Source organism: Squalius cephalus (genome assembly GCF_949319135.1).
Source record: "Squalius cephalus genome assembly, chromosome: 16".
NCBI lineage: Eukaryota > Metazoa > Chordata > Actinopteri > Cypriniformes > Leuciscidae > Squalius > Squalius cephalus.
In genome coordinates, this window is record NC_137137.1 from 17,008,564 (window position 1) to 17,033,152 (window position 24,589).

The 24,589-nt window shown below is 37.2% G+C and overlaps 2 protein-coding genes across 2 annotated transcripts in view; both read left to right on the forward strand.

The window, feature by feature from the left end:
* Window positions 1-12,005, forward strand: part of specc1la (sperm antigen with calponin homology and coiled-coil domains 1-like a) — a 36,393-nt gene extending 24,388 nt beyond the window's left edge. Inside the window, exons 9-17 of the mRNA XM_079897790.1 lie at window positions 1,705-1,868; window positions 1,966-2,111; window positions 4,411-4,501; window positions 6,089-6,178; window positions 6,964-7,126; window positions 7,239-7,341; window positions 8,868-8,984; window positions 9,227-9,286; window positions 10,716-12,005. Of these exons, the coding sequence (XP_079753916.1) occupies window positions 1,705-1,868; window positions 1,966-2,111; window positions 4,411-4,501; window positions 6,089-6,178; window positions 6,964-7,126; window positions 7,239-7,341; window positions 8,868-8,984; window positions 9,227-9,286; window positions 10,716-10,805 (1,024 nt within the window). The 3' untranslated portion in view covers window positions 10,806-12,005. The remainder of the gene's footprint in view (window positions 1-1,704; window positions 1,869-1,965; window positions 2,112-4,410; window positions 4,502-6,088; window positions 6,179-6,963; window positions 7,127-7,238; window positions 7,342-8,867; window positions 8,985-9,226; window positions 9,287-10,715) is intronic.
* Window positions 12,006-13,510: 1,505 nt separating this feature from the next.
* On the forward strand, window positions 13,511-22,737 carry adora2aa (adenosine A2a receptor a). Its single transcript, XM_079897109.1, has 4 exons — window positions 13,511-13,849; window positions 17,304-17,466; window positions 17,597-18,045; window positions 20,664-22,737. The coding sequence occupies exons 3-4, from the start codon at window positions 17,711-17,713 to the stop codon at window positions 21,658-21,660; spliced, it is 1,332 nt and encodes a 443-aa protein (XP_079753235.1). The 5' UTR covers window positions 13,511-13,849; window positions 17,304-17,466; window positions 17,597-17,710; the 3' UTR covers window positions 21,661-22,737.
* Window positions 22,738-24,589: the final 1,852 nt, after the last annotated feature.

The window sequence follows — 24,589 nt, forward strand, 5'->3', positions numbered from 1 at the left end:
ATGAGCCACTACAGTCATTTAAAAAATATTAAAAAATAACACAAAGAAAAATAAAGTGGCATGGGGTTAATATGGAAACGACAGTTACCATGGTGAATACACAATATTAACAATAACTGTTAATGAAACATGGAAACTGCTCCTGGTGAATAGGATGAAAATCATACCTGCATTACTTTTATTTCGTGTAATTTACAACGTAGCCTAACGGCGTTGCATGCTCGCAGTTTGGCGATAGTGAGGTGATACACAGCGAACAGCGCGCGCCGCCGCATTTGCGCGTGCAATTGATGAGTGTGCGCTACGAGCACATATAACGGCTGACAGGACAAGAAAGTCTGTTTTTCTGAGGTGAAAAACTTTATTTCAGCGTACACTTATGTCACTGCCTGGTAGTTCCTATTGTGCTGGGTTTTCTGAAGTAGTCATGATTCGCCTCTCATAACATACATGCTCTAAACACGCACGCAAACTGGAAAAGGAGGGGCGGTGGCGGGGGCGCGGGGAGCAGTGCAGAGAGCTCCAGGTCAGCTGTTGCCTTGAGCAAGGATCACAGCGCAAATTTGAAATATATCGATATATGCGATATGGTCTAATTCCATATCGCGTTTAAAAATATATCGATATATTTTTTATATCGATATATCGCCCAGCCCTACACAGGCCTATGGTTAGCATCTACCAGCCTATGATACAGCTGGGCCTACAGGGTCACCTTGATTTTGCCAAGTAACACATGTCCCTAGATCAACATATCCTACCCATAACGTATCTCTAAAATCTGAGGGAAATGATATGTGTATAACACTTATGTAGTAGCACCTAACCCTGGTTGTAAGCCTTAACTTAACATAAACTGTCCCTCTGATTGGTTGATTGGAATGTTGTTCCAGGATCAACAAAGATATTGATCCAGGAACATGTTGTACTTGGTGTTATTCAGTGAAGAACAGTGAGTGAATTTTTTTTTTTTTTTGATTGATTAACATTATAGATACAGACAGCAGCAGGTAAGTACAGTATATTAGGCCGCTGTCACTTTAAGGCCTAATGCACGGATCGTATTGGCACACATCCGAATTTCTCCCAAATGTTCACTTCACTTAAGTCATAACCAACTGTATTTATGTGAGTGCTCGCCCAGAGGCATTTTGACATAATTGTGTATGTATTTGACTGTTCAATCTCAATAAGTCACGAAAGAGATCTGAATTTGAGATTGCATGCTGTCTGAGCAATGGCTTTCTGTGCGCGCTTAGAGTGTGTGAATTCTTTTTTTTTAGGCTTATTGCACTTAATAACTCTTTTTAACATGAAGCAGGTCCTGCGCTTTTTCTCATTCATGCATGTTTCTTTATCGCTCTAACGTGTCAATAACTTTAGGCAGTCCTACGCTGCGTGGATATAATATAAAGTTTTGCACAGCCAGTGTGCCTTCAGGGAGTGGAAACCAAGCTCTCTTATTAAAACGCTGTCATTCTTAAAGTACCGGTACTAGTAAATGTTATTGCGAAACGCTTCTAGTACCGGTATTAGAAGAGCCTTGGTTTAATTATCTGTGAGCACATATGTTTGGGTTAATTATATTAAGGCCTATATGTAGCAGATGAGGGTCACACAATCGTTTAAATTTAATAAAGAGTTTCCTGTCTGTGAGGAGACAGAGTATCCATGTTGAAAATGTGACTCTGTGTTATGTCAAAGGCAAGACGAGGAACGTGGACGTGTGTACAACTACATGAACGCGGTTGAGAGGGACCTGGCTGCACTCAGGCAGGGCATGGGACTGAGTCGACGCCCCTCCACGTCTTCCGAGCCATCTCCCACCGTTAAAACTCTCATCAAAAGCTTTGACAGTGCCTCACAGGGTATCACACCATTAAGCGTTGCTCTAAGTTTTATGTGTATGGGACATCTTTAATTTTTTTCAGAAGTTTCATTTAGTCTATTCTGGTGTGGCCACAGGTCCTGGAGCTAATGGGACTGCAGTTGCTGCCGCAGCTGCCGCTGTCACAACCACGACCACAACCACAACTGCCCCCTTACCCCGCACACCTCTCAGTCCCAGCCCTATGAAGACACCGCCTGCTGCTGCTGTCTCACCAATACAGGTAGCTAAGAGTTACACAATGACACATAATATATATTGCAGTGCTGCAGAGAGAGTTGTTTTCACTGTGAAGGTCAAACAGTAGCATTCTGACTCTTTTCCTGCTTGTTGAACCTCGGAAACCTCGAGACAGCAGCACTTCCTCCTCCTCCGGGCCTCTTGACAGTTCTCACAGCATCGGCTCATTCATGAGAACTGTGGAATTTCCATTGTGGGATAGTTTGGTTTTCTTTACGTTTTATTTCTAGTGTAGCCGTCACTTCTGATGCGGTCTGGATGTCAAACATCCAACAAGTTTTTGGGTTCCAGTAATGCAAGACCCTGTCCTCCGTTCCTCAGTGCTTGATAAAAAAAATTGCACTTTATCATCTAGCTTGTCATAAGAGCTTTTCTTATGCAGTTAGTGCTATGCCAAGCTAGTTAGCTGTGCAGTTAACTTGCTAAATAAAGATGAACTGAAAACACAAATAAAGTGAAATGGGAAATATGTAGTGATTTAAAAAACATTTTTTTTTTTTTTTTTTTTTTTTTTTTTAGCTCATCAAAAGACTTTCCTTAACAATTTAGCACTATGTTAAGTTGTTAACTGAAAAATGCAAATAACAGGAAATGTTTATTTGTCACAACAAATAAACATTTCCTGTTATTTGCATTTGCTAAACTGTTAAGAAAGCTCTTTTGACAAGCTAGAAAAAGAGCTTTCTTAACAGTTTAGCACTATGCTAAGTTGGAAAGTTAAGTTGTTAGCATGTTAACTGAAGGCTAACTGAAAACAAAAAGGGAAATGTTTCATTTGTCATGATGTTTTGTTCTAGCTAATCAAAGGGGCTTTTATTAAGCAGTTAGCACTATGCCAAGCTATTAAGCTGAACTGTTAGTTTGCTAACCGAAGGTTAACAGAAAACACAATTGAGCTTGGCAACAGACGTCACTGCGCAGTGAATTCTGGGACGTAAACAAGAGGGCGCCACCACATCGGGCGAGACTTAAAACAACCACTTAGGGTGAATTAATTTGTCATGATATTTTGTTCTAGTTAATCGGAAGAGCTCTTCTTAAGCAGTTAGCGCTATGGCTAATAAGCTAGGCTGTTAGCTTGCCTACCAAGGGCTAATTTAACACACACATAAAGGGAAATATTATATTTTTTTACGACTGATTTTTAGCTTATCAAAAGAGCATTTGAAACAATTTAATGCTATGCTAAGCTAGTAGGCTAATGTGTTAGCTTGCTAACTGGAAAAACAAAGGAAGGGAAATGTTTAATTTGTCATGATATCTTGTTATAGCTAAAAACAAAGCTTTTCTTAAGCAGTTAATGCTATGTCAAGCTAGTAAGCTAAGTTACTAAACCTAAGGCTATCAAAAAAAAAAAAAAAAAAAAAACGCAAAGGGATAGTTTTATTTGTCAAATCTTTTTCTAGCTATTGATCAGAGTTTTTCTTAACTAGTAGTCTAAGCTGTTAGCTTGTGAACTGAAAGGTAAAGAAAAACACAAAGCAGTAAAAAGAAGGTAAGTTTTGACCATTCATTTGACCATTTAGCATATAATGTGATATGTAATTTTATTTTAGGATTCTGTGGGACGATATGATCTTTGCTTGACAAAGGTCCTATCAAAACAACCAGAGCTCACATTACAAACCATGCACAGTTTCTCACCTCAGTGTAACGCTCGGTGATCGCAAATGGTTTTTGATATTGACCGCATATATCAAAGTGACACCCTTAAAAATGTTCAGCACTGAAGTTAGATAAGAATGATTGTCAGGGCATTATTGAGGTAGAGAGAGGGGAGATAAGGACAGCAGACAAAGAGGAAATAGATCTAAAGTCATATCCTTCTGAGATGTTAGCTGCAGTCTGCAGCTACTTTTGATTGATGTAGAAATTGAGTAGCGTTCTAGGGAAAAAGAGCGAAATGGATTTAACTCAAGCTGGCCACAATCTAGCTGTGGATGTGTAACCTGTCTAGCAGAAGTAATGAAGGGAAAGAGACCTTTTACAAGGATCAGATGCTAAGGCTTATAAAAGCTACCATTATTTTTTTCAAGTGCAGAAAAGCACATGTGGAGCTCTTAAATGAAATGGAAATATGAATCTATCTCAGTAGTGGTGTAGATTATTTGAGATATTTATCTTTTTATGACTTCCTGTCGTAATCCTGCCTCACCTGAAGTGACTCTGCGGTAGTTATTCAGTCACGCTGTTATCTTTAGTTCAGATCAGACCAGTTGATAAAAATGAATGCTGAATATATTGAAGATGATTTAAATACTGTTTATGTTAATCACCTACAGAGACACTCCATCACTGGTTCTATGTCCTCTGCAAAGCCCCTCTCCTCGCTTACTGACAAAAGACCCAGCTACACAGACATCAGCATGCCAGGTAACAAAAACTATTAAAGTTTCTTTTTCTGTTGTTTCAAATGGTCCTTATTGATCAATGTTTGTAGTTAATTTCAGTACACCCATTGATTTATTACCTTTTTGTTTTATTGATTCAAGTCATGTCAGCTTTTCCTTTCAGTAACCAACATCTCTAACATGTTCTAACATCTATTTTATTGAATAAGAGTACAACATTTTTGTCATGGAATTGATGAATTGATGAAAGTGGAATAAGAAAATTCATTGTGTTGCTATTAATGTGCTGTATAAAGTTATAACAGTGCAAAAAAAATCACAGTCACAAAGTATCAAAGGCAAAGTATACTATGTTGGCCCCAAGAGGATATTTGGTGTAGACACCATGTTGCTACATAAACAATAGAACAAATTACACACATTCCAACATAAAAACACATAACACAAAAATATAAATGCATAAACAAAACAAAAAACACAAAATAACACCAGATTCTCCCCAATTAGGTGCTTTAGAACAAACAAAAATGACTTTTATTTGAATGACTCTTTCAATACAATATAATAATTACACCACTAATAATGAATTATATGTAATTAATATATTATGCCTAGGACCAACGTCATAACATTTAATATCTGTCAAAATTGAAATTTCCAGTATAGTAAAAATTATGGAAATTGATAAAATATATATATATATATATATATATATAAAAAATTCTGTCTAAGCTCAACTCTAAAATATTTCATCTGTTAGAAATGATTCTTTGTGAGTGCAATGTCTATAAAATGTTTTTTCTTTTCTAGTAATCACAAAAAAAAACAACTGGAAATGTATTAGTCAAAAGTTGTGGGAAGCCTTAGTGAATGATCAAATGACTGCTTTTTCATGACTTATGACCCATTGCAAAAACAAAAATCACATGCGTAATGTGAATCACATCACCCCGACTTTCCAGAAGTCGTAACGGGGTGAATGTCCTAGGATTTAGATCTGGGAGGTAGTTTTCAGATGCTTTCCCAACACTAGAAGTTTATGACAGATGTGACAACTCATGCGAACATACACCAAGTACGAACAAATACTCAGGTTTTAATGCCCCCTCCCCACTCTTTTTCAAAAATTTTATGCTGGAAAAAGCGGCAGTGTGTGTTTGTGAACGTGCAAGAGAGGGCAAAGAGCCCTTTATGTGATGCTTGTTTTTGAGACGTCTGGCTGCTTACCAGGAACTCTTATCATCCTCTGGGAAATGAAATGTGTTATGATTGGTGGGATGACTTTCATGTGGGGGCGATCGATTGCCTCTCTGACCCTTTACAGCTATTGAGATTTGTTGGCTGTCAACTTCAGTTTTTTTACCCTCTAATGTTCCTTTCAATTTTATGAATAGATTTATTTGATTATTTTTGCAATAGCATTTGATTGTCATTGATTCAATGTGCAATAACATTTTATTGTCAATATGTCAATTTAGCATTGTGTGTTTGTAGACTGCACCATTCATTCTTTTCTTTCATTGTTTTTTCCCCTAGTTCTATTTAGCTCCCAGATGAACTGATAAAATCATGATTATGACATTATATCTTTGTCTTTCTTTGTCTGCAGCTGAGCATCTACTCAGAGCAGCCAATGGCAGCCGTCCCACTTCAGCTCTTCAGAGAGTCTCGAACATGGACACATCAAAGACCATCACAGGTGACGCTCAGAGCCATTTAAAATTCAACGAATACAAACACAATGCTTATAATAAACCCTCAACTAATGCACTCATGCTGTAATGTCTTGTTCATAAATTTAAAGTGTTTGAGGTCAGTAAGTTTTGAGACCATAATCAGCAAGGATGCATTAAATGGATCATAAGTTACAAAATATTTCTATTTCAAATAAATGCTGCTCTTTTTAACTTTCTATTCGTTTAAAGAATCCTGAAAATAATTATGATAATATGAAATATTCCTTGAGTACAAAATCAGGATATTATAATGTTTTCTGAAGGATCATGGGACTCTGAAGTCTGAAAGAAATCATCACAGAAATAAATTACATTTTAAAATATATTAAAATAGAAAAGTTATTTAAAATGATAATGATATTTCACAATATTACTGTTTTTACTGTATTAAATCTTACATTTAAATCTTACCAACCCTAAACTTTTGAACAGTATTGTACATTCACTAGGGGTGAAAATATTTCTTCTGACAACGACACTTTTCATAATTATTTTCATATTCCGAAGACACTCATGCAACTGGAGGGACAATTAAATGAATGCATCCATGCAGGAAGTAGATTGGATTTTTAGAAAAAGAGCAGATGAACACATAATACATTATACATATACATTATTATAGTACATATAATCAGTTGCATGTGAAATGTAATACAGCAATGAGTTTTATACCACTAGTATAAACCAAAAGAGTAGGGACTACTGTTACCCAAATGATGATCAAACTTTTTATTTCTCCACTGTTTAGTGTCTCGGAGAAGCAGCGAAGAGGCGAAGAGGGATATCAGTACTCCTGATGGAGGCCCATCTTCCTCTCTGATAGCCATGGGCTCTTCTGCACCTCCTCTCTCCCTGTCATCTTCCTCCTCCCCCACTGCCTCCGTCAATCCCACAGCACGCAGCCGCCTTCGGTACGCACCTGCCTAGAACTGACTCTAACTACACACAGGCTGTATCATACACACTTTTGTTTCGCTTCTCATATAAATGTAACAATCATTATTGTTTTGTTTATCCATCTAGAGAGGAGCGAAAAGACCCTCTGTCTGCTTTGGCTCGTGAATATGGTGGTTCTAAAAGAAATGCACTGCTGAGATGGTGTCAGAAGAAAACCGAGGGCTATCAGGTTGGTTCCCTGACATGTAAAATAGAAGCACTATATATATATAATATATATATAATGTATGTGTGTATGTATGTATATTTATGTACTTTCAAAATTCTTGTGCCTGTTTTTATTTATTTATATATTCTGAATGTAATAATAAAATGCGACTTGTACTTGCAAGTCTTGTACTTGTATGCGACTTGTATCTGTTTTTTTTCTCTCTCTCTCAAAAATGCAATTTAATATATGTAGCATTGTTTGTAACCATGCAGCAAACGTTTTAAAATATTTTGAAAAATTACTTTTTACACCGTTTAACTGATAGTATTAATCAGTTAAAATTCTTACTGTCGGTTAACCAATTAATTTTGAGCATCCTTGGAAGTTTAAATCTTTCCAAATCTCAGATGTCATCTTTGTCCACAAAATAATAGTCATGTTATATACCTGTTATATAATTTTTTTTTTCCTCTTGTCAGATTTCAGTGAAATGTCTTTCTCTTCCACAAAAGCTTGTGTGGTTGTCATAGTCACTGTTTATCAAGATCCTCACCAGGAAGTTCGCTGAATTTCTCTGGCATTTTAAATAGCACTTGACGCAAACCAGGGTCGTCAGCAGCACTTCTGAGAACAAACTCGTTGAATGTCCATCATCTGGACATTTTTGTTTTTAAATAAGTAGCAACATAAAGCCTTAAATAAATATTTTATTGCTTTGTGAACGGATGTTTTTTTCTTCACTTTTAAATGTCATCTTCTTCAGTAGTTTCCTACTACACATTACTAAGTTTGAAAAGTCAGCGCATCATAAGCAAATGAAGCTTACTGTTACCTCGCTTGTTTGCACATATTTTAGAGAAGTAGGGTAAACATTTTTCTGGTTGGGTTAGTCAATGTTAACCACCAAGACTTTACCCACGTGTGAAACAACAAGCCGTGAACACAGCTGATGAAAACTCATGATTATCAAAGTGGAACGGAAGAGGAATGGCATGAAGCTTTTATTTTAGATATAAGCATAAGATAATGTAGGAACAAAATAAGCTGTTTTATTCCTTTCAGAACTCCCTATTTATCCCTAGAGAAGGTTGTTCTGTAAAAATGAAGTGCATAAGTAATTCTGCATTAAATGTCAGCCACAATAACTAATGTTCCTGATGCATCAGTTCTTACAGTACATGTGTGAATATATGAGCTGGAGAGGATGAAGGCTCTCTGCTCTTCTGCCACACATTAAGGTTAAAAAGTGAACTTCAGGATAGTGTCGAATACGTTCGTAGAAATGGATCTGAAACATGTTATTTTGCTCTTTCGAGCACAAATGAGGTTGTGGGAGAAGCTATGAACAGGAAATTTGCTTCACACCACAGGAAGATGAGAAGATTTTGCAATGTTTGTGGGGTAATGTTCCATTGAATGTGTTCCACTGAATTTCTTCTCTATAATGTACTGCATCTTAAATTTCATGATCTCACGTTTTTAGTTCATGTTAATGCAAAGTCCAGGGGCTTATATAAAGTCTGTCGTGTCTGTTTGTTCCACAGAACATCGACATTACCAACTTCAGCAGCAGCTGGAATGATGGACTGGCCTTCTGCGCTGTCCTTCACACATACCTGCCTGCTCATATTCCCTATCAAGAGCTCAACAGTCAGGACAAGGCAAGTACACTGCTGATTCTGCATCATGACTAAGCCTTATAGTCATGATGTCTATAGTATTTGGTCTGTGTCCCCAGTATTTGGACCGTTAAAACACACTTTAAAAAATGACCAACTAAATAACCAACTAGCATTTATTTTAAAGATTTATCAAGCCTATGTGAACAGATCTTTGTTATTTTTTAGGTTAATCTTGGTTTTATTATTTGTTGTTAATCTCACAACTAGTTATTTGTTTTCAGAGACGAAATTTCACTCTGGCCTTCCAAGCAGCAGAAAGTGTGGGCATCAAGTCCACTCTGGTAAGTAGGTCTTTTGCATTAGCTTTATTACAACAGCTCATTCAGGCCAGCTGATGAAGTAAGCCTGTAGTTTGCACACAAATGGGCATGTTCAGTAGTCCGAGAGTTTCACTGGACGTGCAGAAAGACCTAATGCTGATCTAAGGCACTCTGTTTATTATCATTTCTGTCCTCCACTCCCATCCTGTAAGCTGACAGCAGGTGAAAAGCTGGAAACACTTAATTATCATCCAGCGCTGTTTACTTATAGCACACAATATAGAATTGTTTCCTTATTGTGAACTACTTAAACAATATGTTCAGCATGCACTGAAGCTAAAGCAAGTCCTAGAAATGAATCAAATTTTCAAAATCATGGAGAAGTCATACAAATGTATATTTAAAAGTTTTTGTTTTTTAAGAAAAATACTTTTATTCAGCAAGGACACACAATTGATCAAAAGTGACAGTAATGGCATTTATAATGTTAAAAAATATTTCCTTATGAATGCTGTTCTTTTAAATGTTCTCTATTCATCAAAGAATCCTGAAAAAAAGTGCATCTCATTTTTCACAAAAATATTAGGCAGCACAAGTGTTTAAGGTAACACTTTACAATAAGGTTTCATGTGTTAACATTAGCTAACTACATTTAGTTAACATGATCTATAAATGAAAAACACTTCTAAAGCATTTAGTAATTTTAGCTATTGTTATTTGCAAAATGTACTAATACATTATTAAAATGTATATGTTACAATTATTTAATGGACCAGAGCTGACATGATCTAACAATGAACAGTTGTTTTTATTAATAACCAACGTTAATAAAAATTAAATCCTGGAACAAATGTATAGCTCACTGTTAGTCAATGTTAGTAAATGTATCATTTACCATTAACTAATGGAACTTTATTGTAAAGTGTTACCGTTTTCAACATTTATAAAAAATAAGCTGACTGACTGATTTCTGAAGGATCATGTGACACTGAAGACTGGAGTAATGATGCTGAAAAGTCAGCTTTGCCATCACAGTAATAAATTACATTTTAAAATGTATTAAAATAGAAAACCAATATTTTCAATTGTAATAGTAGTTCACAATATTACTGTTTTTACTGTATTTTTAATCAAATAAATGCAGTGTAAATTGTTCATGTGTTCTGCTCTAAATAATTTTGGCTGGAATTTGATAGACTACATTGTGTTTATATATATATATTATTATTATTATTATTATTATTATTATTAGAGGCATTTGTGCACCAGTAATAAGTGTAATAGTTTAAAACATCCCTGGATATCTCTGCAAATATATCTATTTTTTTAATCATTAAAGTCATGGAATCTTCATGGAGTTTCACTGATTTCTTCCTGCTGAAATGAGGAAATAAGTGGTGTAATGTGCCTTTTCTCAAATACACTTTAATTATCTCTCTTTCTCTTTTAGGACATCGATGACATGGTCCATACCGAAAGACCGGACTGGCAGAGTGTTATGACTTACGTCACCGCTATCTACAAGTATTTTGAGACCTGAGTACATGTCCTTTTACACCCCACCATATCATCCAGGCCTAACCCTAGCACAAAGTCATATTACATCGATCACAAGGACAATTGCATTAGCATATGCTAAAATGGCGTGATACATTGATTATATCAAGGAAATCCTCTACAGTGGAACTCGGCTGCTAATGCAGAATCAGTTTGCCTTGGCAATAGTGCTTCAACTCACTGTCGGGAGACCCTAAAACACTACGGACTTCACATCCAGTTACTACTTCTAAGTGTGGATGATCTGAGCCTGTGGATTCGAGGAACAGCGTGGCCCCGCTTGTGACCCCGTGCCTTTTGCCACCCCGAGTTCTTGCGTCCAGACAGGCATTTGGAGCAAGTTCTTCACCTTAATTCACAACGTGCAACAATTGAACTTGTTTTAAAAGAGCGAGACCTGCGGATTGCTCAAAGCAGTGCCTAATTGAAACGCTTTATTGGAGAAGCACTTCAGTAGAGGAGAATTGTACACCAATAGGAGTTATTCACTACAGCACACAGTTAGTGGTTTAACGTTTTACAGGATTGTTTTGAAAGCTCATCGTGGGCGCCTTTGTTACGACTGTGACCGATCTTGGCTTGAAATACTACATATTAAATAGGGAGGTCAGCAATAAGCTTATGTAACCTTTTGAGCCATTTCATATGACATTAGTGCTGCTCAACAACAGTATGATACTGTAGAAAACACTACAACAGATTTGCAGCACATGTGCATGTACTGTCCAGTGTATTAGTCTGAAATAGTATACCAAAAATGAAATCTTGTTTGTGATGCAGTTAAGCTAACTTCCTTCAGTACTAATCAAATGGTATGTTCTTTCTCAGGATAAGAAAGTCTTATCGATATTTATCACAACGAATAATCACATGTGATTCATAATATGTTATGCGCACCAATACCTGCACATTTTATAGTTTGCAAAGCACAAAAATCATCTTACATGCACTAATTGAAGATGTAAATGAAGCTACATTCCAGTGCATTAATATGGATGAATAGAATTGATTTATAGAGATTTTCTGCATGAGTGAGTGAGAAATCCTAATCGTCACATATATCCTGTTTTCCAGCTGTGCTGAATTCAGGCATCGCTCTCTTTTCATGAGTATGAGAGACTTTGATGTTTCCCACCTGTCTGCAAATAACACTTAATACAAGACATTCAAATACAAACAATAATGATAACATAGGAATTTTTCATGAGAATTTTCATGAAAAATGTGAGGTATGCGTCTTATTTTCTAAACGCTTTGATTCTTTTAATAGAGTATTTAATTTTTCCATTCCCGAGGAGCATTTTGAATGGTTTTAAATAATACCGTTTCAAATTCCAGTGTGTGCAGTTTATTTTTAGCTCTCAAACATCTGAGAGAAAGACCAATCTGCAGTTATTCTGGAAAGCGTTTAAGATTAATTCCAAACTATGTTACGGTTTAGTCGTTTTACATTAAGTGCGTCTTTGGTTTTAACAGTGTAAGTTACTGTACTTCACCTTTTGACCATCATCACATATTCATTTTAAATAAATGACAGATTGATCTTTGTTTGAACCTGACCAAATGTTTTGTTCAGGAGCCTCATATCAGCTTGATTTGCTAAAAAAAAAGAAGAAAAAAAAGAGGCATGTTGAGATGGACCTGTATTCAGTATATGTCTGTTTGATGTGCTTCGTCCAGCTTTCATCACATTAATATGAATGTAATACAGCAAAAGGCTTCTCCAGCTGTTGCCTTTTAGATTGTTACTTTATGCCAGTTTATTTTCTGTTCTTGAACTCTTTTGCTGCCCTTTGTTTAGTTTTTTTTATATATATAATTATGAGAGCATTATCTTAATAAAAAAGGGTAAATGTTTTCCTTTTTATAAATAAATGTGAAGAGCAATCAATATGCTTTTTCTCCTAAATGAATCAGTTGTGGTGTGTATGATTTAGTTATGTTTTTCTTTGCATTTTTGTTCATTTAATTTAGCTAACCATTTAATTCTCAGGAGTTCTTTAGCTCAGCAGAGAAATCACTTTTCGGCTTTACATTTTTCAGAGATAGACTAATTGGTCTTTATGAATCTAGGTGAACAACTTTAGGTTTAGGTTAAATTTAGGTTAAAATTAGGTTTTAATTTACTTTCCGGACTGGTCATTCAAGTAACATTGTAATGCGTTGTGGTCGCCCTCCCATTTGACTGGAAGGCTTTTCTTAACTTGGTCTTAAACACATTTAACAGGTCATTTACAAACCGGCAAAAGGTCTGAGGAAAGGAGATGGTGGATGTTTAGGAGTTTAGTTTGTGCTCTTTATTGTTGTAAAGGATGGGTGTTGTGTGGGATGATTAGTGCACTTCTAAGATTAGATACGACGTCAGTCATTACATAGGGAAAAATGTTGCATTTTGTCGTGAATGAGACCAATTAATTGCCCTGCTTTCCTGCACAGATCCCTATTGTCTTTCACTGTCACGTGTGAATGAAACTCAGATTGACCTTAATACCGGTCTGGTTTAACTGTAAAACTAAAGTCTCAGAGAAACTGTCGGTTTATAGATTTTTTTAAACATATTTACAGAAAGATTTCCATTTAAATTGTTGATAAATCTCAATAAAACCTATTACATGGTCAATACAAAATAGCCTAGTAGCTAATTTGAATACTGCAGCCTACTTCTGCCTTTTAAATTTCCTTTCAGATAATCTCACAAGAGACATAGCACTCGCAGTTCAGTTGTTTCACTGATACTTGATCACAGGAAGGAGCAGTATCAGTATCTAAACATTCGTCCAGACCTCCGGCTCCGGATTGGTCAAGCACAGGCTCTCATAGGGTTCTTCCTAGTCTGTCACTTTTTAGTACTGATATTAGGGCGCGCGACTCACAGCTGACGCCTGAACGCGCCGACGGAATCATTAACGAATCATGAACCACTGAGGACTCTTTTTCGGAGGGTTACCTTTTTATCTTTTGTTCATGGGGTGTCCTGCTTGTTTTATTTTTCTTATTCAGTCATTCCAGGAGTTATCAACTCTGATGGTAAGTTGAAACCATTAACTACCTAATAAGAGCCGGCGGAGTTTCGAATAAATCGGATTTGGTGGCATACATTTGAATGAAATAATTCGTACACAGCTTGCCTGCATTTTTAATATTAAAGTGAATTATTCAAGTGAGATTGTTTCTAATAGTTAAAACTTATGCTGTGTCTAGTTCTGCAGGCATTGAAATATTTTAGCTTCAAAACAAATAATACAGGAACAACCACAACTACAGCTCTGTCACAACTTCGGAAAACAGCTAACTAAGTTAATTCACTGAGAAGAAAACGATTAATATAGGCTACAACTGAATTGCGTTTGGGCGCAAATTAGCAGTGTAAATGAAACTGCAGTTCATGGCAAGCCATTTTAACATTTATTCCTTAAAATTAACCATTGTGTATTTTGTTGGTAGAAGGCCTACATACTGTTTAAACTAGTGTTTTTATTTTTGCTAGTAAGTATTCCTGTAGGAATTAGCATATGTTTCCATTTCACCACTAACTATTCACTGAACTCACTGGTATTTTCACTCAGAATATGCTAGTACGGTAAATGAACAATTATGGAAACAGCAAGTACAGTAACACTTAATTAAACGTACATTTTTGAAGCAAAGAAACCTGAAATAGTATTTTGGTCACACTTTAGATTAGGTATAACTCTCACTTTTAACTAACTGTTTATTATGAAATTTGCCTCAATAAACTCCTAATTACTGCTTATTAATATTTAGTAAGGTAGTTAAGTTTAGATATTAGGTAGGATTAATGGATGTAGAATATGGTCGTGCAGAACAAGACATTAGTGCTTTATAAGTACTAATAAACAGCCAATAAACTTGTAATATGCATGCTAATAAGCAGCTAATAGTAAGAATTGGACCCTAAACCAAAGTGTTACCAGTATTTTCTTGTACAAAGTACTCCAGGAATTTTTTTTTTATTTACGGTTTACCACTTCAACACATTTTTTTTTACAGTGCAGACACTTCTGTTTCTTCCAGTTGTTACTAGTATCATTTATAATTGAACAATAAAGTATGCAGCAAAACTGTACAAAAATTAACACCCACTGTGCCTAACACTCACAGTATCTAACATCTAAAGTGTTAACTTTAACAACAACAACTTTGTGTTGATTCAGCACAGTATGTTGTTATTTTATACATTGTGTGTTTGCTGGTATAGATGCTGAATACTGGTGTCTCATAAATGGGCATTAGTATCTAATAAATAAGCACTAGTAAACCTGGAATACTGTACTGTAGATGCTAGCAACTTTTGTATAGTTTCTAATTACTACAAAATAAGTAATTAAGTAAAGAAATAGCCATTTGTAGTAATACTTAGAAATGCGTACCATCAACAATTTGAATACCGGTACATACTAGTAATATGAGTCAGACTCAGAAGTTAATAGATAAAATCTATAAGATCTTTGAATGACTGACAAAATTTCAGTTTGTTACCAGTAACACTTAGGACTACCAGAACTACTGCCTATTCTAATGCATGGTTAAATGATAAAAGAAGTGTGTGTGTGTGTGTAAAATTGACTTTTTGTTTCTACTGATATGCCTTAAGTGGTTTACTTGTTGATGGAGAACTGGAAGGGCCCTTAAAGCTTTTCTTTAAGCGTTAGTGTTGTGATTTCAGCCTGTTAGATGTACTGAAACATCATTTCTATATCTAACTTGACCCAGATTTTTCTTTTAACTTCATAACAGCAAATAAATCTTCGAATGTAAGAATCAAAACAGATTTTCAACTGAGAAATGGAACATTTTATGATCATTTTTCATTTTATGATCCTATCAATCAGCTGAGGTAAAAGCAGAGTAAAACAGCTGTAAAAGCTTCATTCGCACACAGCTGAAGTACATCTGTTTGTTCTGAGCTGGTCTTGCTGTTTCATCTGAAAAGTTTGAATTGGTTTGCTATCAAACCCTGATATATTGGATTTGGTTTAGTAAGGAATGAATCAGATTTGAGCCAGATAGAGTTTGTGACTGTGTTCGATGATGGATGGATGTAGACTGATCTTTTCCATCATCCATCCACAAGGGTCCACTGTTGAGTCTGGTGTTGGCACAGGTTGTGGCCCGCAATCTGTCTAGTATAGCTTAAACAATGCCTTCTTGTAAACACAAAGCACTGAATCCAGAAGACTTCTTTGGGAAAGTGATCAAAGGGTTCATTTCAATGTTTTGGAGACCTGTTTCTCTGTTGTCCCATTGTCAGCCCGCCCCTAAACTCTCACAGATCCATATCAATGGCTGTGAGGCTGGGCGTCAGGATCTTCTTTATGTTTTCTCACCTGTTACTACAATCATTTTCACCTCCCCACTGTCAGTTCTTGTTTATGACAGTCACCTATTCACATTCTATTCATTTTTGTTCTTTTTTTTTTGTGTCAAATGTCATGAGACTTACCCCCGGTTTTACAGATAAGGCTTGCAGTCCCAGACTAAAATTAATGTTTGTGTTGTCTTAACTAAAAGCAACTTGCACTGACATATCTTAAAATGTATCAGTGCCATTGTTTTGTCTTAAGATGCACACCAGTAATGTTTTTAAGGCATGTTTATAAAAGCTACTTAAATGTCCTAATTGAACTAAGGCCTAATCCTGGCCATTGTGAAACCAGGCCATTGTGTTGCAAATATTAGTCCCTGACTCCCTGTATATAAGCTTTGAGGTTGTCTATATGCTAGTGTAGTCCTAAAAGTTCACAAAATTGACGTTTTCTCTTCCGAAAATAAAAAACCCATTTAGGACCAATAGAATTCCCTATAGAATGAGATTGTAACGCATATATATATAAATGCTATTTAAAAAATGATTCGAATATATACGGTTTTAAATGTTTGTAATGTATGTTTGAAAAGCGCTGTAAATGTAGCAGAGCAGATGTTTTCTCATGTTTTTCCAGAGGTGAGTAACCTCAGGGAGTGCTTCTGCAGCAGTGTGGGAACACTTCGGGGTAAATAACTCAGACTCTCAGTTAAGGGCTTCGGAATGACTTCCCATAAACACTAAAACAAAAGAAAAGCTTCTGGCTATCACTACTGGACTGTCTGGTAAATGTAAAGTCTGAGATAAAGAATATCCACTTCAAGATTTTTTTGTGTTCACATATGTTTCTTAATCTTGCAATGTGTTAAAGCTTGCCATTTGTATTTACAAGAAAGGGCTTTGACTCTGGAAAAGCTCAATAGTCTGCTGTTATTAGTCAATCCCGATTAAGTGTCAGTATTTCATTGTTAAGCTTTAGGAAATGGGATAATCTTATCATGCTGCTGCAACACTCAGTATTATTTTTAAACCCCATATTGTTGTCAATGCCATTGCCAAAAAAAGTAAAATTTTTACTTTTATCTGTTTTTGTCCAGTCCTCTTCAGAGCCTTGTTTTCCTGTTGATGACATACTTTCATTTCTTCTTTCTCCAGGGAATGCAGTGGAATATTAAATGTTATAGAAAGAAGGGCAAGCAACACATGGAACGAGGACTGGACCATCAAGTCTAACATCAAGACATGGGATCATAACAAATTTTTTTGTTTTTGTTAGTTGTATTTATTTAATGCCAAATCTTTTTTTGTAAGATCTGAGGTACAATTCTAATGTGTATTAATACTTGTAAAAACGATTTACAAAGTTTTATGGCACATTTTTAACTAGCGATTCAACAGTCTGGAACGTTTTTACATTCTTTTGTAAAACGTTTATTATTCTTCTAAAGGCATCTCAGTCTTCTGGTAAGGCTGACACTAGGCCTCGTGAGTTGGCTGTTGCCTCGAGCTGCAGCTATGGACATTGAGGCGAGGCATCATCCTTTCTCCCCAGAGACCTCACCATGCTGAACAATGTCTTTGACGTGTTGTACATGATTCTGGAGCTGCTGATTGCCCTGCTCTCCATCCTGGGCAACGTGTTGGTCTGCTGGGCAGTGGCCCTCAACAGCAACCTCCAGAGCATCACCAACTTCTTTGTTGTTTCGCTGGCCATTGCGGACATCGCAGTGGGTGTGCTGGCCATCCCCTTCTCCATCGTGATCAGCACTGGTTTCTGTGCCAGATTCTATGGTTGTCTGTTCATCGCCTGCTTCGTCCTAGTGCTGACCCAGAGCTCCATATTTAGTCTTCTGGCCATCGCCATTGACCGCTACATTGCCATCAAGATCCCGCTAAGGTGAGTGAAGAATGTTGCTTTCAGGATATTCATGTTTTGAATATTCTTCTTTCTTCAGGGAGGTTTTTTTTTTTATTCCTATTGTCAGCTGGATCTATTTATTATTACATTTTGTAGACCATTAATTACATGCCACCAATGTTAAATAGTTTTGGCATTCAGAAGTTTTCTACCAGTTATCTACCAACCAGCATGTGTTTTGAATGGAAGAATTTTGAATGTTTTGAATGCAAGAATTATGCCTGTTTTCGAATAATCTTTTTGTAAAAAGTGTATTGGGTCCATAGCGACCCGTGGTGTGTAATAATGTTCGTATTTTTTGTGTTTAACAATAATTGAATCTCTGATGACTCAATATGCAATTCACCTAGATTCCTCAATGTGGCAATGTCTGATACACAATGATGACGTGATGTTCCACTTATAATGCGCACGGGCATAAAACAAAAGAACACATAAGTGTCATCAACAAAACTTGAAATGGCTTAGCGATTTACTGCAGAGCAAGCACTGTACGCAATCAAATATTAGTGACACTGTCATTCGATGGTGGATCTGGTGAAGAAGCTGTCAGAGACTAAAATATTGGTTTTGAAGATGTTGAAAACAATAGTTCTGAGAATAAGATCGCGAACATGAGCCAGATGCTGAAAGTACTGGGGAAATGAGCTCTGACTATTACAGTGATGATGGTAAAAAGCGTTTGCTGAAATTGAACCCTTCCAAAATCCAAAAGGTAACTTAATGTGCTTTATTTAATTTTGCAATTGTAATTAAAGTAACAGGAGTGTTTTATACTATTGCGACAGTTAGAGATCCATCCGTGTTAGATATACATCTAGGACGCTAAAGACCCGAATATGTAATAATGATTGGCGAAACATTCATGCATTTAAGGGTTAACTAGCTTAACCAGCATTCTTCTTTCTAGTTGTCCAGCATTTTTTGGAACATCAAAGCAACTAGACCAGCATAACCCTACTGAAAGTGCACACTGGGCTGTGCTTTGCTGGTTTAGCTGAAATGTGACTAAAACCTCTCTAAAACTAGCCTGACCAGGCTGGGAGACGACCTAAGACAAGTAGACCAACTTAGGCTGGCCTGCTAAGATGGGGTTTTTTTCTGCAGGGAAACCAGCCTGGATCAGTATGGAGATTCATGCTGGATTAAGATGGTCTTTTCAGGAAATGAACACACATGGCACTGTTCCCGTTTGTCGGGGCAAGCCATGCATTAAAATAGTTACTCATTTGAAATAAACTTAGGGTTCCATTATAGCACACATTGTGTCTTTCCAGCAAACATCAGATTCTTGGCTATTTTTGGGTGAATATGATTTAAGAACATGGCAAGGTCTGAAAACTCTTGATTTTGAGGCTGTCTTTAACCTCTCGTAAATCTGATTTACTCTGGAATGTTTTTGCTAATAGTTTGTACAGATTTCCTTTAGAAAGTATCCACTTCTGTTTTTTGTCAGGCAGTCTTTTATCAGATGACAATTTTTTTTCCGTAAACTCCTTATACCTCATGATGAGCCGATTAGCACTATTCAGGATGTACTGCTAACGTGCTAAAGGAGATTAAGGAAATTTTGGTATAATAGTGTCTCATTCTGTTTTGGAATGGTCAGTTCTGCTGTTTTCAATGAGATGTGTGATAGACCACGAGCGTGTCCACGTCCTGTCAGCAGGTTTTGGGTCGGGGATGGGGATGTTTTCTCTGTGCGGCTCACTGAACTTCTACATCTGGAGAATGAGACTAATAGAGGCCAAGGAACTCAGCTGTTCTCCCACACTGGCCCAAAAAACGACTGAAAATAGATTTCTGTTCCAAACGCTGACATTTCTGAGTACATTCTTTCTTCTTAATTGCTCCAATGGGAGAGTTTGCTGGAAATACTGTGAATGGATGCTAGGATCATTAGCACTGTGGTTGCTTCAAGGTTGTTCTAATTCTCTGTTCACATTGTGTCGGGATTACCATAATTACCAGATTTTACTTTGAGCTATATTAATATTAATTTCTATGACAAAAATGTATCTGTGTGTGATATTGCTGTCGATGACAGACAAAAAATCTTCATCTCTACATTCACAAATGTATTCTTTAGTAAAATCTAGAGGAAGAAAGCAAGCAAACAAGGTAACACTGGCTATATTAAAATGACAGAAATATGGGTAGATGCTGTTTGAATTATTGGAAGTTTCAGACTTAAAGTAAAGAATTAAAATGCATATAAAGTCTTTAAATAACTTCTATAAAGTCGCAATTATAAAAGAATAAATTGCAATTCTAAGATATAACGTCAGAATATAGAAAGTTACATTGTGAGATTTAAAAAAAAAAATCGCTATTATAAGAAATAAAATTGCAATTGTAAGATATAAAGTCAGAACTGAAAAGTCGCAATTATGAGACATGAGATATTTTTACTCTTGGGAAACTAATAATTACATAATTCCAGCATGATGTAAACAGGGGTGTCTAGGTTTACAGCCATGCTGTCATTTGCTTACTTTTGTTAGTACTTTGGACCTTTTAGATGTGCAGTCCAGACAATCTGGAACAAACATTTATGGCTGGGGAATTTGAAAAACATGATTTTCTCTCTCTTCCAGATACAACAGCCTAGTAACCGGGCAGCGCGCCAAAGGCATCATAGCGATCTGCTGGGTTCTGTCGGTTATCATCGGTCTAACGCCCATGCTTGGCTGGCACAAAGCCCGCTCAGAGAAGCCCATCAACAGCACCGACTGCCCGCCCGGCATGATGCAGTGTTTGTTCGAGGAGGTGGTGGTCATGGACTACATGGTCTACTTCAACTTCTTCGCCTGCGTGCTAGTGCCTTTGCTTCTCATGCTGGCCATTTACCTGCGGATCTTCATGGCTGCGCGCCACCAACTCAAATGCATCGAGTCCAAGGCCATGCCGTGCGAGCTCAAGTCCCGCTCCACCCTGCAGAAAGAGGTCCATGCCGCCAAGTCTCTGGCCATCATCGTCGGCCTCTTTGCTGTGTGCTGGTTGCCGCTGCACATCATCAACTGTTTCACTCTGTTTTGTCCTCGGTGTGACCGGCCACCTGTTCTTATCATGTACCTGGCTATAATCCTTTCACATGCAAATTCGGTCGTGAACCCTTTCATCTACGCCTACCGCATACGTGAGTTCAGATACACCTTCCGGAAGATAGTACGATATCACATCTTGGGCAGACGGGAGCCTCTTTCTTGCAATGGGAGCACCCGAACCTCAACCCGAACGAGCGTGGCAGATTCACTTCGGATTAAAGTCAACGGCCTGGCGCGAGACCTCTACACCGAGCAGAGCAGCACCACCAGCAGCTGTGAAAGTGCCGAACCCGGCCACACGCACAGACCTGTTACCGCGGAAAACTCCATATTAGACAACCGGCCTATGGAACTCACTAATTCCCACAGACATCCGGCACCGAGGCATCCAGAGTCGCCGCTCACTGGGAATAATGAGGGCGTTGCATGCAGGAAGCATGCTGTATTTGACATTACTGATGTGAAGGATCTGTCCTCACCACTTCACATTAAATCAGCCCTGTACCTGCAGACAGCCAACTGTGTTGAACTCTCGGAGGTTTCCTGATAAATAATGCTGTCCGAATGATGGATTCAAATTATTTATTTGCTGCTCCGAAAGAAAGACAAAGTATATTTTTGACATTGATGTGATCTGGAGCAGCTCAGAACTGAGTGTGTACAGTTTGACATTGTAATGATTTGAATGAAAATTAAAAAAAAAAAAAAAAAGATTAAAGAGCAAGGCATGGCTGACTGAAATGGGCATCCGTAATGAATATAAATTCTTTATATCAGATGTAATTTTCAAACTTAAGAATGTAAAACATTAAGAATGTCTGTTTTTCAGTTCATGAGTTGGAATTTGAATCAGCTACAGGATGTTGAATTGGAATTTCTTTAGTACAGAATAAATAAATAATTGAAAAAAATATATAAGTGATGATTTATATTTATTCCCAGCAAGGTAGAATAGTAAAACTGATTAGAGATATACCTCTTAAATAAATGATATATTGTCAAAACAACTAACACAACAATTGAAATTTTGCCATACAGTCCCACAAAATCTCCATTGTATTGCTTACATATAATGTTACAAAATAAACAATCTGTTGATAGTATATTGATGACATATGCCGGAAGTCTGTGGTGGAACAACATTTAACCCAAACTTTTCAAACATTAAATTTAATACATTAATTTTTTACTTATTACATTGGATTTGAATTACAATTTGACATCCTGTTTGCTTCCTCAAATCCAATTCAGGATTTTAAAAGGCATTCTCAGTTAGTTAATGGTTCACACCCTCGAGACTGGAAGAACACGCTTTGTTTTCTTGTGACGGCTGACAGCTGAACCCAGCAGACATGAACACAACCTCGGCATCTGCACTGCAACACAAGCATGAACCCAAAGTTCTACATGCACAAATGCCCACAGGCCATTGATTTTGTTGATTTGTAACTGGGAAAGCATGTTAGTGAAAGTTACTCAGCAAGACTGTATTCCATAAGGCTAGAACATGTATTTATGCAGCATCGCAACTCGTGCTGTGTTGTTTGACTATGTGTTTTGTAGGCTTTGTGAAAGCTTTTAAGTATTGCTCTTTGACTGTGGTTTTCTATGAGACACTTTCCACATATACATTTTTGGAGTCTTGTTATTTTTGTTTTTAAATCATCAGGGGCACAAATCCAATGCTTTTCATTGAGAACTATTAGATATATTATCTAACATAAATTTGAAGATAGTCTATCCTTTCACCTTATAGACATGCATTCTCCATGCTATCCTGTCGACTCGAGCACGGCTTCTTTCAACTGTTTAATGTTCATATTGGTATCCATTTTAATGGTGTCAAGCCAGCGAGTTCTTTGTCTTGCCCTTCTTCTGATTCCACTGTCCATTCCACACATTACTGACTTTAGCGAGTTTGCTCGCATAACATGGCCAAAATAACTGTTGTAGTCTAGTGATTTCATCGTGACGTCCCTGATTTTATGCGATCCAATACTTCTTTATTTGTTTTCCTGGCTATCCATGATATTCGTAACAGTTTCCACCAGCACCACATTTCGAATGCATCGAATTTCCTTCTGGTGGCCTCACTTAAAGGAGAACTCCGGTCAATTTTAACATTGAGCTCATTTTTTTGTACATTTGGAGTGCTGTCAATACAGAGAACAACGACAAAAATCGGTGTTGCCTACACCGAGTTATTCTATTTTTAAAATTTGCACCCTGTTGACTTCAATAGGGCAAGTACTAAACCTGCTTTTAGGCTCTTAACATCCTTGATGTGTCATTACAAGAGCACGAGTGGATCTGACTGCAGTAGATGTAAAAGATATGTATAAAAATGATGTTATTTAAGCCAGCGCAAATACCTGTTTACATCCTGTTTTTCGTTTGAAGTCCAAAGTAGTCGATTGCCGAGTTCACGCGCATAGGTTTAGTTACCTATGATCACGCGCGTGAACTCGGCAATCGACTACTTTGGACTTCAACCGAAAAACAGGATGTAAACAGGTATTTGCGCTGGCTTAAATAACATCATTTTTATACATATCTTTTACATCTACTGCAGTCAGATCCACTCGTGTTCACTCAGAAGGAATCACTCACATTTTCTGTGCACTTGTAATGACACATCAAGGATGTTAAGAGGCTAAAAGCAGGTTTAGTACTTGCCCCATTGAAGTCAACAGGGTGCAATTTTTAAAAATAGAATAACTCGGTGTAGGCAACACCGATTTTTGTAGTTGTTCTCTGTATTGACAGCACTCCAAATGTACAATAAAATGAGCTCAATGTTAAAATTGACCGGAGTTCTCCTTTAAGCCTAATTTATACTTCTGCGTCGAACTTACGACGTAGCTACGTCGTAGGCTGTGTGTAGCGCGCGTACCCTTCGGCGTACCCTGACGTGCACCTCTCCAAAAATGTAACAACGCGTCAACTCTACGCGGACGCAAGCGCTGTGATTGGTCTGCTAGGACCAATGTGTGTCGGGTTTCACATGCTCCCTCTGCGCGCGTGAACTCGGACAACGACGCAGAAGTATAAATGAAAACCAACGCGTTGCCTACAGCGTAGAGGCTCCGGCGTAGGTCCGACGCAGAAGTATAAATCAGCCTTTACTGTCCAACCCTCACGCCCATACAACATCTTGGGAAAGATGATGGTTCTGACTAAACCGCTTTTGGTAGTGTGAGTGATATCTTATTCATACCAACCGTTGCAGAGTGGCCCAGTGCGACCCTGAGCTTGATTTCAGGGGTGGATTTTCCATCTTGGTCAATTTTTGATCTAAGAAAAAATTAAATCCTGAACTGATTCAATTTCTTTGTCATTGATCTTCTCCACTAGGTGCTGTCATCATGATCTTTGCTTTTTTATGTTAAGGTGCAGACCCACTTTTCACTTTCTTTCTTTCTTGATTTTCAAAATTAAATGTATCAGGTCCTCTTCCCTTTCAGTCAGCAAGGTTG

What these genes read in the sequence shown, in the direction of transcription:
- adora2aa (XM_079897109.1), top strand. Translation starts at nt 17,711, where the DNA reads ATGCTGAACAATGTCTTTGACGTGTTGTACATGATTCTGGAGCTGCTG. An exon ending in GCCATCAAGATCCCGCTAAG is followed by an intron (nt 18,046 to 20,663) that starts GTGAGTGAAGAA and finishes TCTCTCTTCCAG; the next exon opens with ATACAACAGCCTAGTAACCG.